The sequence below is a fragment of the Bos javanicus genome, chromosome 5 (genome assembly GCF_032452875.1).
Source record: "Bos javanicus breed banteng chromosome 5, ARS-OSU_banteng_1.0, whole genome shotgun sequence".
In the NCBI taxonomy this organism is placed as follows: domain Eukaryota; kingdom Metazoa; phylum Chordata; class Mammalia; order Artiodactyla; family Bovidae; genus Bos; species Bos javanicus.
In genome coordinates, this window is record NC_083872.1 from 42,805,274 (window position 1) to 42,818,484 (window position 13,211).

Consider the following 13,211-nt stretch of genomic DNA (forward strand, 5'->3'; position numbering starts at 1 on the left):
ATTGAATTTCCCACCTTGTGAATCCTTACTCACCTTTTGCCAGGGAGGAGGGTTCTCATTTTTATGCCCTAAGGAGCCATAAAAAACAAGCATAAGAGTAAACACTCTAGGGTTTACTTCTGTTCATCTTTCTGGCTTTACATCTTCAGTTTCTGATTAGTCCTTACTTATTTTGATGGTTTTTCCAGAGCATTTATAAATACTATTTGCAAATTTTATTCAGCATTTTAAATTATTTTCAGGTAGATGTTCAGTCAAGATGCTTTAGTTTGCCATAATATTGAAAGTATAAATCTTGTGATTCACAAACAGAGAAAGGAATTTTTTTTTAATTCAGCAGTATTATAAAAATTAACTGATTACTGATGATGGAAGGATACTAAAAATGATGTTTTAATTATTCTAAGAAAAAATGTGCAAGGATAAAGTAACTTACCTTTTAATCATAAAGATCTGGAGAAAATGTCACATGCAAACTGGCATAGATTTTTAGAGATGAATCATATTTTTGAAGACAAAAACACTCATTTTATTCTAATTCAATAACCTATAGTTCCCTAGAAAAGCAGAAGAGTCTGGACTATGATTTGTGACAGGAAAAAAGAAACATGAAGTATACCTTTAGATCATTAGGATTAGTCTTTGAAAGATTCCCTCAGGTAAAGCAGGGAACTGTGAACATACCTTGCATTCTCCTAGTGCACTTTGCTTTTGGTGTCAGCAAGTTTTTGAGCATAAATATTATATGCCATAGACATATAGAAAGAAAATTGAGTGGAAGTATTGCTTTGCATAATTTTGCTTATGTATTATATACTTTCCTAAAACAATGAGTGCCTGTTATTAACAGATATTTAAATCTGTTGGTTTACAAGGGATTTATAGGATGAATTTTGCTCTAATAGAGTTTATAATCAACTTGAGGAAAGAGGGTTAAAAACATGGTATTGTAATAATTTAGGAAAAATTAAATGCTCAAGTTATGGAACTGGCTTTAAATGCGATAGAAATGCAGAGAAGGCCAAGTTTTGTGTGAGGTTGACTGGGATAAAGTTTCCTGGGACAAGTAAAACTTCATCTGGGATGTATGGAGTTTGAGGCAGAATAGGGAAGAGTTTATTCTTACCATCTTCTGCTTGACCACGTTCAATTTACTTTGATTCATGGACCTAACATTCCAGGTTCCTATGCTATACTGTTCTTTGTAGCTTCAGATTTTACTTTCATCTCCAGACGTATCCACAACTGGGAGTTGTTTCTGCTTTGGCCCACACACTTCATTCTTTCTGGGGCTATTTGTAGTTCTCTTCTGCTCTTCTCCAGTAGCGTATTAGACACGTTAAGACCTGGGGGACTCATCTTTTGGTATCATATCTTAGCAACAGTTAGAACCCTGGTATGAAACAACTGATTCAGTATTGAGAAAGGAGTATGACAGGGCTATCTGCTATCACCCTGTTTGTTTAACCTATACACTGAGCACATCATGAGAAATGCCAGGCTGGATGGTTACAAGCTGAAATCAAGATAGGCAAGAGAAACATCAACATCCTCAGATATGCAAATGATACCACTCTAATGGCAGAAAGCTAAGAGGAACTAAAGAGCCTCTTGATGAGGGTAAAGGAAAAGAGTGAAAGAGTCAACTTAAAACTATTAAAAAAAACTAAGTTCATGGCATCCAGCCCCATTACTTCATGGCAAATAAAGGGGGAAAATGTGGAAGTAGTGACAGATTTCCTCTTCTTGGGCTCTGAAATCACTGCAGATGGTGACTGCAGCCATGAAATCAGAAGATATTTGCTTCTTGACAGGAAAGCGATGACAAACCTAGACAGTGTGTTGAAAAGCAGAGGCATTACTCTGCCAACAAACGTCTGTATAGTCAAGACTATAATCTTCCCAGGGGTCATGTACGGTTGTGAGAGCTGGACAATAAAGAAAGTGAAGCACAGAAGAATTAATGCCTTCAAACTGTGGTGCTGGAGAAGACACTTCAGAGTCCCTTGGACAACAAGATCAAACCAGTCAGTTTTAAGGGAAATAAACCCTGAATACTAGTTGGAAGGACTGATGCTGGGGCTGAAGCTCCAGTATTTTGGTCATCTGACTGGAACAGCTGACTCATTGGAGAAGTCCCTGATGCTGGGAAAGATTGAGGGCAGAGGAGAAGAGGGCATCAGAGGATGAGATGGCTGGATGGCATCACTGAAGCAATAGACATGAACTTGGGCAAACTTCGGGAGATGGTGGGGGACAGGGAGGCCTGGCGTGTTGCAGTCCATGGGGTCGCAAAGAGTCAGACATGACTAGATGACTGAACAACAACAGGGAAGAGTTTTAACACACTGTAGTATGCTAAGGTGTAGGAACCGGCACAAAGGAAAAATAAGCCCAAATAAATAACCATATTGAAAGAAGAAAGAAATATTGAAAACTAAATTAGGAATACATTGTAATCACATAATAGATATCTTAGAAGTCATGAGAGAATATTTCTCATAGATACTGTGTTATATTGTATTAATTATCTATTATAAACAGTATGAAGCTATTGGAGATTCTTGGGCAAAGTACTGAAATGTTGAAAAGATTTATTAGTAAGTGTGAATCTATTAGTAAGTGTGGATCTATTAGTAAATGTGGTTTTATTAGTAGTAGGATAAACTCAAGTTTGAAACAGGATATATTTTATTAGAGCACAATTATTAGTAGTATGCTTTTTTTTGTTTATATAAAAATAGCATATATATTTAATATTAATTTATTTTCTATATAATATTAATAGAAATATCATTGTGTTTAAATATGCTTTTTGTTGTTTTAGAGGAATTCCAGGGAAGAAATGTGGTACAATCATACTTACAGCAGAGGAATTAAACTGTTGCAGAGTAAGTAAATATTTCTTTGTATTAGACAGTAGTTCCAAAACTTCTTTGAAATGGTATTTCTCAAACTATATTTAAATGATTATTCTTGAGTAATTTTAGCAAAAATAATTAAAACTAAATTATATAATTCTATGATTCATAAAAATATTATTTTAGGTAGTACTTTAGCTAGAGAGGCTACATTCTATAGTCCAGTTTTAACAGTCTTTTTAATGAATAGAAATTGTTAAAATAAAACCTAATATCATTTTGGGGCGGCTAATCAATTGTTTTAGTTAAATTTTTGTAAAAATTTGAAGATTTTATGTGTGACCCTGAAGAAATATTTCTAGTCAATTGTCTGTAACCATTTTGTGTAACATACTTGTTTTTATGTATTTCTGACTGAATTAATTCAGTATTTATATGTGGGGTCATATTTTCTTAGCTTGGGAAGCCCACATTTATAGAAATAACCAGCTACCACTCCAACTGAGTGTAATAACATAGAGTGTATATTTATTAATCTTAGAAAATGACTAGTTTTAGTTGTGATTTGTGGACCTCATCAGCTTTCATACTTCTTGTCTCTGAATTTGTATATGTGTATGATAATCTGTGTTTATATGATGAAGGATACATATTCTTTATTGTGACATTAAAATGCTATTTTGACAAAATCTTGATATTATTTTGTATAACTGTGCTAATGAACAAACTATTTTAAGTTCTGTTTTGTAATAGGTGTAACATATCAAGGGCATAGATTGAGAGTATTGCCAGTCTGCATCTTAAACATATTTTGCTTTCAATTCTGTTGTTTAATTTGGAGAAACAGAAAACTATAAAGCTTCCATGCAAATGAAGTGGAATATGTTATTTAGTGATCTAGAGGCATTTTCACCACTCTTTATGAAAATAAAGCTTTAAAACATCTGAAATTTCCTTTCAATATATTTATTAATAATACTAATTATTTTTTACATATTTCCCACACTTAAAAATTATAGATCTAGAATTTTTTAATTTTTAGGAATCTTGACCTAACTTCACATATGCATCTTACATTCTTATTCTTAGCTAAAGACACTGATAATCAGCATCAATGAAATAATATAGCTGTGCTAGTAGAGTAGAAGAAACAAGTGTGTTCAAAGCAGTGACCATAGTTAACTTCAGAAGTGAGAATGTGTTTTATTTATTTTTTTAACTTTTTATTTTATATTGAAGTATAGCCAATTAACAATGTTGTGATAGTTTTAGTGGACAGCAAAGAGACTCAGCCATATATATAAATGTCGCCATTCTCTTCCAGACTTCCCTACCATTCATGCTGCCACATAACGTTGAGCAGAGTTCCCTGTGCTACATAGTAGGACCTTGTTGATTTTCTATTTTAAATATAGCAGTGTGTACCTGTTGATCCCAAAATTCCTAAATGTCCCTTCCCCCCACCCATCCCCCTAGCAACCGTAAGTTAAGTCTGTGAGTCTGTTTCTATTTTGTAGATAAGTTCATTTGTATTATTTCCTTTTAGATTCCACATATGAGGGATGTCATAGAATGTTTCTCAGTCTCTGTCTGACTTAGTTCACTTAGCATGACAGTTTCTAAATTCATCCAAGTTTTAAGTATTTTATGGTACTTTAAAAGTATCAGGCATTATCAATTAAAATTTGTCATGAAATAATTTTATCTCATATTAGAAATTATCAAATTGACAAGTACTTTCTTGAAAACACATTGCCAGTTGTTAGCTTGAGCATACAATGTAGAATCAGGACACCTAAATTTCAGTATGTCTCTTTCACTATTTGGCTGAGTGAAAAGTTTTGGAGCTTTAATTTCTACATTTTTAAACTGCTAAAAGACTTCATACAGGCGCACTTCATTTTATTGTGCTTCACTTTATTGCATAGTGCATCTATTGTATTTTTTGCAAATTGAAGGACTGTCATAGACCTGTGGTGAAAAAGTCTTTTGGCACCATTTTTCCAGTAGTATTGCTCACTCTAATCTCTGTGTCACATTTTATTAGTTTTTTCAAAATATCAAAATTTCTCATTATAACGTTTGTTATAGTGATCTGTGATCAGGGGTCTTTAGTGTTGCTATTGTAATTGTTTTTGGACACCAAGGAATTAATAAAAGTGTCTGTGCTGCCTGCTCCATGAACTGGCCATTCCCCCATCTCTCTCCCTCTTGCCAGGCATCCTTATTCTCTGAGATACAACAATATAGTAATTAGGACAGTTAATATCCCTATATCGGGCACGACTGAGCAACTTCACTTTCGCTTTTCACTTTCATGCACTGGAGAAGGAAATGGCAACCCACTCCAGTGTTCTTGCCTGGAGAATCCCGGGGACGGGAGAGCCTGGTGGGCTGCCGTCTATGGGGTCGCACGGAGTCGGACACGGCTGAAGCAACTTAGCAGCAGCAGCAGCATGCTCTATTAATGAAACAATAAGGCCTGATTGATGGCATATCTGTTTACAACATGGTTTACTGAATTTTATAAATTAATTAATTAATTTTAATTGGAGGATAATTACTTTACAATATTATGACAGTTTCTGCCAAACATAAAAGTTTCAGCCACATGTATACAGTTGTCTCCCCATCCTGAATCCCTCACCAACCTCCCTCCCCACCCCTATCCCTCTGAGTTGTCCCAGAGCACTGGCTCTGGGTGCCCTGCTTCATGCATCAAACTTGCACTGGTCATCTACTTTACATATGGTAATATAAATGCTTCAATGCTATTCTCTCAAATCATCCTACCCTCGCCTTCTCCCACAGAGTCCAAAAGTCTGTTCTTTACATCTGTGTCTCTTTTGTTACCCTGCATGTCAGATCATCTACCAAATTTCTAAATTCCATATATATGTGCTAATATACAGTATTTGTCTTTTTCTTTCTGACTTTCTTCACTCTGTATAATAGGCTCCAATTTCATCCACCTCATTAGAACTGCCTCAAATGTGTTCTTATTTATAGCTGAGTATTTAAGCCCATGAGCTTCCCAGGTGGTGCTAGTGATAAAGACCCCACCTGACAATGCAGGAGACATAAGAGATCAGGTTCGATCCCTGGGTTGGGAAGATCCCCTGGAGAAGTGCATGGAAACCCACTCCAGTATTCTTGCCTGGAGAATCCCATGGACAGAGGAGCCTGGCAGGCTACAGTTCGTTCATAGGGTCATACAGAGTCGGACATGACTGAAGTGATTTAGCATAGCACAGCACATTTAAGCCCACTGTTGTGACCTATTGCTCAGAAAAAAAAGGTTCCTTTCAAAATAATACTGCTTATTTACAATGCACCTGGCCACATAAGAGTTCTGATGGAGATGTATGAGTTTGATGTTATTTTCATGCTTACTAACACACTAATTCTGCAAACCATGGCTCAAGGAGTAAGTTTGACTTTCAATTCCTGTTACTTAAGAAATAATACATTTCATAAAGTTATAGCTTCCACATTCCATAAAGTTATATGAAATAATACATTCCATAAAGTCATAGTGATTCCTCTAATAGATCTGGGCAAAGTCAATTGAAAATCTTCTAAGAAGAATTCACCATTCTAGATGCCGTTAAGAACATTCATAATTCATGGGGAGAGGCATAGATATCAACATTAACAGGAGTTTGAAAGAAGTTGATTCCAACCCTCACAAGAGGATGACTTTGAGGGGTTTAAGACTTCAGTGGAGGAAGTAACTGATGATATTGTGAAAATGGCAAGAGAATTAGAATAGAAAGTGGAGCCTGAAGATATGACTAAATTGCTGAAATCTCATGATAAGACTTGAATGGATGACAAATTGCATCTTATGGATGAACAATGAAAGTGGGTTCTTCAGATGGAATCTACTGGTAAAGATGCTGTGAAAGTTATTGAAAGGACAACAAAGGTTGTAGAATATTATATGTACTTAGTTGACAAAGCAGCAGCATGATTTGTGTGGATTGACTTTGGTTTTGAAAGAAGTTCCAACTATGGGGAAAATGCTAGCAAATAGCTTTGCATGCTACAGGGAAATCAATCCTGAAAGGAAGAGTCAATTGATGGGGCAAATTTCGTTGTTGTCTTATTCTAAGAAATCACCACAGCCACCCCATACTTCAAGAACCATCACCCTTATCAGCAAGCATCTGTCGACATCAAGTCAAGGCCCTCCATCAGCAAAAATATTGTGACTTGCTGAAGACTCAGATGATAGCATTTTTAGCAATTAAGTATTTTTAAATCAAGGTATGTACATTGTTTCCTTAGACATGTGCTACTGAACACTTAGTAGACAAAGTAGTGTGAGCAATAACTTTTATGCGCACTGGGAAAGCAAAAAATTGATGTGACTTGCTTTATTGTGATAGTCACTTTATTGTGGTGGTCTGGAACAGAATCCACAATATCTTCGAGATGTGTATGTATCTCCCACAGGTGGTTCTTTGCAGAATTAAAAAGGGACTGTATTTCTTTCTTGAGAGAGGAAAAGAGCTGGAGGAATCAGACACCCCAAGTTCAGACTATGCTACAAAGCTGTAGTCATCAAAACAGTATGGTACTGGGACAGAAATAGACATAGAGATGAATGGAACAGGATAGAGAAAACAGAGACAAACCCACACACCTGTGCCCAATTAATGTATGAGAAAGGAGGAAAGACTATGCACTATGGGAAAGACAATCTCTTCAACAAATGGTGCTGGGAAAACTGGACACTTACATGCAAAAAAATGAAATTAGATCATTCCATACACAAAAATAAGCTCAAAATGGATCAAAGACCTAAATGTGAGACCAAACACTATGGAGTTTTATAGACAGAACACTCGCTGACATGAATTGCAGCAGTATCTTTGTCTGTATCCCAGAGTAATGGGAAAGAAAACAAAGATAAACAGATGGGACCTACTTACACTCAAAAGCTTTTACACAGCGAAGGAAACAGTAAACAAAATGAAAAGATAACCCACAGATTGGGAGAAAATATTTGCAAATGAAATGACCCACAAGAGATTAGTCTCTAAGATTTACAAATAGCACATGAGGCTTGACATCATCTAAGCAAAGAACCCAAACAAAACACACGCAGAAGACCTAGATAGCCAACAGGCAAATGAACAGATGTTCAACCTTGCTAATTATTGAAGAAATATAAATCAAACTTAGAATCAAAATGGATATCTTAAAAAAATCCACCAACAGTAAGTGCTAGAGAGGGTGTTTCAAGAAGGGAACCCTCCCACACAATTGGTGGAAATGTAAATTGCTACAGCCATTATGGATAACAGTATGGAGATTCCTTAAAACACTAAATTTAGAACTACCATATAACCCTGCACTTGCATTCCTGGGCATATGTCCACAGAAAAACATTATCTGAAAAGGTACATATACTCCAATGTTCATCTCAAAATTTCTACAATAGCCAAGACAAGGAAACAACCTAAATGGCCATCAACAGAGAAATGGATAGAAAAGATATGGTACATATAAACAATGAAATATCACTTTGCTATTAAAAAAAATGAAATAATGCCATTTACAGCAACATGGATGGATCTAGAGAGTGACATACTGAGTGAAGTCAGTCAGACAGAGAAGGAGAAATATTGTATTACACGCCTTAGTTGTGGAATCTAAGAAGAAATGATACTAATGAACTTATTTACAACACAGAAACAGACACAGACTTAGAGAACCAACTTATGGTTGCTAGGGGAAAAGGATGGAGGGAAGCAATACTTAGAGAGTTGGAGATCAACATGTACATACTACTATATTAGAAATGGATATCCAACAATGTCCTTCTGTATTAAAAAAGGGGGCATATTAGAGAAATGGATAAATTATAAATTTATACAAATGTTTACTTGTAGTGTGGTAATCCTAATTATTTCAACTTAGTATTCCATAGTTTATTTCAAATGCAACTCTTGTGATATATCTTATCAAATTCTAGGATAGATATTAATTTTGAAGTCATATTGGAAATGTTTCCTCACTCAGTATTTTTAAATAGCTTCAAATTGTCCATAAATAATGTTTTTCATTCTGATTGATTTAACAATATTCACAAAATGTATAATATGCTATTCCATGGTAAGGAAGCTTGTAATAGAATGGCAAGAAAAATAACAACAAGCAACCTCTGTCCTTTTATTCAACACACATGTATTTTTTGAAAACAATATACATTAATCAGATGATTCTGTAGGCAAATATTGATTTTACCATGGAGAATCTAATTTATATTGGGTGGAGGTAACCAAGACTCTTTGAGAAAATTCCTTTTTAGCTTCAGTTCAGTTCAGTTCAGTTGCTCAGTTGTGTCCGACTCTTTGCGACCCATGAATCGCAGCACACCAGGCCTCCCTGTCCATCACCAACTCCTGGAGTTCACTGAGACTCGCGTCCATCAAGTCAGTGATGCCATCCAGCCATCTCATCCTCTGTCGTCCCCTTCTCCTCCTGCCCCCAGTCCCTCCCAGCATCAGAGTCTTTTCCAATGAGTCAACTCTTCGCATGAGGAGCCCCAAGTAATGATAAAGATTTCCAGCAGTACAAGCAACTTATATTGGGCCCAAAGAGGGAAAGAGTGTATCCGGTGTGTGTCAGCAAGGGGATGGGAGTTGGGGAATGACTGAAATAAAACTTTATCAGATGAATATGGAAAAAGTTGGTCAGAGTTTTTTTGGTGTTGAGCTTTTGTAGACTATGTTAAAGATTCTGTGCTTATCCAAGGAAAGGCTTAAATAATTTTAAGTTATGAACAAAATTATTTATTTGATGTTTTAAGTCTATTATTCTCCCTGCTGAATGGAGAATCGATTGGATAGGTCCAAGAGCAGAAGAGGGAGAAGTGAACAAATGCCACTGTGCATATCCAGGTGATTGAAGATTTGATAAATGTTTTAGAGATAGCATCTTGCAACTTGGAGATGAACTAGGTAAGAGGTCAGGAAAGGGAACAGGCAAGGACAACTTCCTTGAGCACTCTGGGCGGATGACGAGTCACTCATTGAATCTGGAAAAATTACAGAACATGTTTGGTTTGAACTTGTTAGAACTTGTTAGAAATGTGAAACATTTAAGTGCATTTCTTCATTAGGAAGTTTGTTATATTAGCGTGGAGTGTTAAAGAAAGTCTTAAAATTCTCTCAGGGTGCATTAAGCGTAAGAGTTTAGAAAAATGTAATGATGTTCCTATATTTCTAAAAGTAAGTGAATGCTTGTGTTTTCCCCAGAAATTAGATTTCGTGTTTGATATAGATGGAATCTCTCCTGTTATTATCCTGAGTAATTCCAAAAATATTTTCCACAAGTTTATATCATTTGGTGCATTGAAAGCAATATTTTATTTTGAGTTATTCATTTTCCAAGCCTTATGAAATATAATTTGAAAAACTACAATTTGGTATTACATTTACGAATGATCGGGCTTCCCAGTTGGTGCTAGTGGTAAAGAAACCCCCTGTCAATACAGGAGATATAAGAGACGTGGGTTGGATCCCTTTGTTGGGAAGATCACCTGGAGAAGGAAATGTCAACCCTCTCCAATATTCTTGCCTGGAGAATCCCATGGACAGAGGAGCCTGGTGGGCTACAGTCCATGGGGTTGCAAATAGTTGGACATGACTGAAGTGTCTTAACATGCATGTGCACGTTAACAGTGATCATATGAAAATTCATTTTACTCTTTGAAGTGTAATTCACCATCCATTTGAAATATACACAGTTCAGAATTCTACTGTGTATTTTAAGTGCATCATAATATTTTTTTGGTAATTTATGTTTTGTTTTAGGTGCTTTGGAAGAATGTCTTAGAGAAGTCATTTATTTCTGTGGCAAGACTAATGTCTTTGTCCCATGTTCTTGGAAAATCACCTCTCTCCTAAGGGCATTTTAATATATGTGAAGATGAGAGGGAAAGAAAAGAAACAGAAAAGTAAAACCAGTCCTTCCTTTTCAATTTGCCTTGATTTTATGTTTTATTTTCAGGGTGACTCTATCATTATTTCCTTAAAGAAATTTTTGATTTTTTAACCTCAAATTGATCATGGTTGCAAAGTTTGAGTTGATGGTGATATCCATATTTTTATTTTCTCTGTTCTTTCAGTTTTCTTGAAAATATTTATTGTTACTATGCCAGCTTAGGCATGTATTTCCTTCTCTATTATGGGTGTTCAACTGGTAAAGTTGAACTTCTATATGACTTCTATATGTTAAATAACAAAGTAAAATAATACCCCCCAATGCTTTTGAAATCCAGAAATCTGGAGTTATAAACTTCTCGGAAACCATCTCTTCATTCCCAGACTCTAGCCTAAGCATTCCTTGAGAAATGTTTGCTGAGTAAGAATATGAATGGATTAATCAATGAAAAAGACAGATAGCATCACCTCTTGAATGGAGTTCTGGAATTGCTGAAAGAAAATAAGGAGAATTAGGTGGATGCTTAGTAACTTTTGTTGAACTCTGCAAAATGAAGCAGTGAATGAGAGAGTGCCTTTTTAATCTTTGTCAACATTTTCACCAAGCAGTATTTAAAAATGTGACCTTTTGATTTAATATGAATTACTTTGACTCTTCCATCTTCAAAAATTAACATCTGCTTTCATTTAAAGAAAAACAAATCCAGAATACCGATTTTAATTTTTAAATTACTATATAATTTATACCTTTTAAATATGTTTATCATCACTGAATAATGTTTAACTTCCTTGATTTATGATACCTCACCTTGTTTAAGTTAGTTATGAGGATTATAAGTCCTTGAGTATATAAATTGATAAAAAATATTTGGTTTTATATAATAATTAGTATAGAATAAGTGATTTAAATTGGGGGTGAAATGAAAGTGCTTAACTAAAAGCCCAATATAATACAAATTATTTTTAAATGTAGCTATGGAGAAATTGTGGTGCACTTTTGCTTAATTAAGAAGGAACTTTATCCCCCATTTAGATAGCAAACTATGTTGTCAGTCTGGATCTGTCTTATGCTTCATCTAATCATCTGATACATCTCAATATCTAATACATGGTAGATAATAGTAGATGCTTAACAAATATTTCCTGAGGAAATTAAAAAAAAAAAAAAACTTCTAAAAATGTGTACCTGAATAACTGAAGATGTGAATAGAGATCTTATAATATTGGCTACACAGAGTTATCTAACTTACTAGCAGTTTTCCAGGGCAGGAAAGGTTAAAGGATTTTAATAAATAATAATTCTGTGACTAGAACAAGAACTTCCAAGAGTCAATTTTTTAGTCTTATAGTCCCTTAAAATGTAATTTGATGTTTTCTGGAATTTTCCCACATTTGGCCATTTGTATGAAAATGGAAAATTTGTTTGTTTGTCAGGTCTTGCTTGTGATCTGCAGTTTCTAGTTACTTATAACCCAGGTTTTGAGCTTTTATATTAATTTTGTTTGTAGGATGCTGTTCTAATGCAATTTTGTGCAAATAAATTGGACAAGAAGGACTTCTTTGGAAAATCAGATCCTTTTCTTGTATTTTATCGAAGTAATGAAGATGGCAGGTAGATTTATCTTTTATGCATTTTAAGTCTATGATAAGTATGCTATTTAAATTATCATTTTTTCTAGAGAAGCTTATTAAATTGATAAACAGTACAATATTTTGGTATTCACAAGATTGATAGGATTTTTTTCATTTCAATAACAAGGTATAACTTTATAAGCATTTTATATGTTTTGTTTGATATTTATAATGAATGGTTTTCAGCTTCATAGAAATATTTCCTCTTCTATTGCATTAATAGTATGGAAGTTTTATTTTTTTGTAGAAATCTGAAATGCTGAAACTAATGTATTTTGTTAATAGAACTGAACTGAAGCAGATTTCTTGGAGAGAAACATGGATTTTTATTGGTTGCTTTTTATACTACATGGTTTTTTCAATAATATATGGCATTCAAGAAAATTTTTCATTTTATTCTAGTAATTTGAATATTTTACCAGTTATGATTAGACTGGTTTCTATGTGATTTGAAAATATATTATAATTTATTTTAATTTTTATTGCAGTATTGTTGATATGTAATATTATATGTTACAGGTGTGCAAAATAATGATTCACAATTTTTAAAGGTTGCACTTCATTTATAATTATTATAAAATATTGGCTGTATTCCCTGCATTGTACAACACATCCTTGTAGCTTATTTTATGTGAAATAGTTTGTACCTGTTAATCCCTTCCAGTATTTCTCCTCCTATGTCCTATCTCCTATCTCCTCACTGATAACCGCTAGTTTGTTCTCTGTATCTGTGAGATATTTTATATCTGTATCTGTGCTTCTT

At 34.5% G+C, this 13,211-nt stretch overlaps 1 protein-coding gene across 4 annotated transcripts in view; it reads left to right on the forward strand.

Moving 5' to 3' along the window:
• Nucleotides 1-13,211, forward strand: part of CPNE8 (copine 8) — a 276,946-nt gene that overhangs the window by 133,644 nt on the left and 130,091 nt on the right. For all 4 annotated transcript variants that reach the window (XM_061416467.1, XM_061416469.1, XM_061416468.1 and 1 more), the window contains 2 exons: nt 2,828-2,891; nt 12,325-12,428. In XM_061416467.1, the coding sequence (XP_061272451.1) occupies nt 2,828-2,891; nt 12,325-12,428 (168 nt within the window). The remainder of the gene's footprint in view (nt 1-2,827; nt 2,892-12,324; nt 12,429-13,211) is intronic.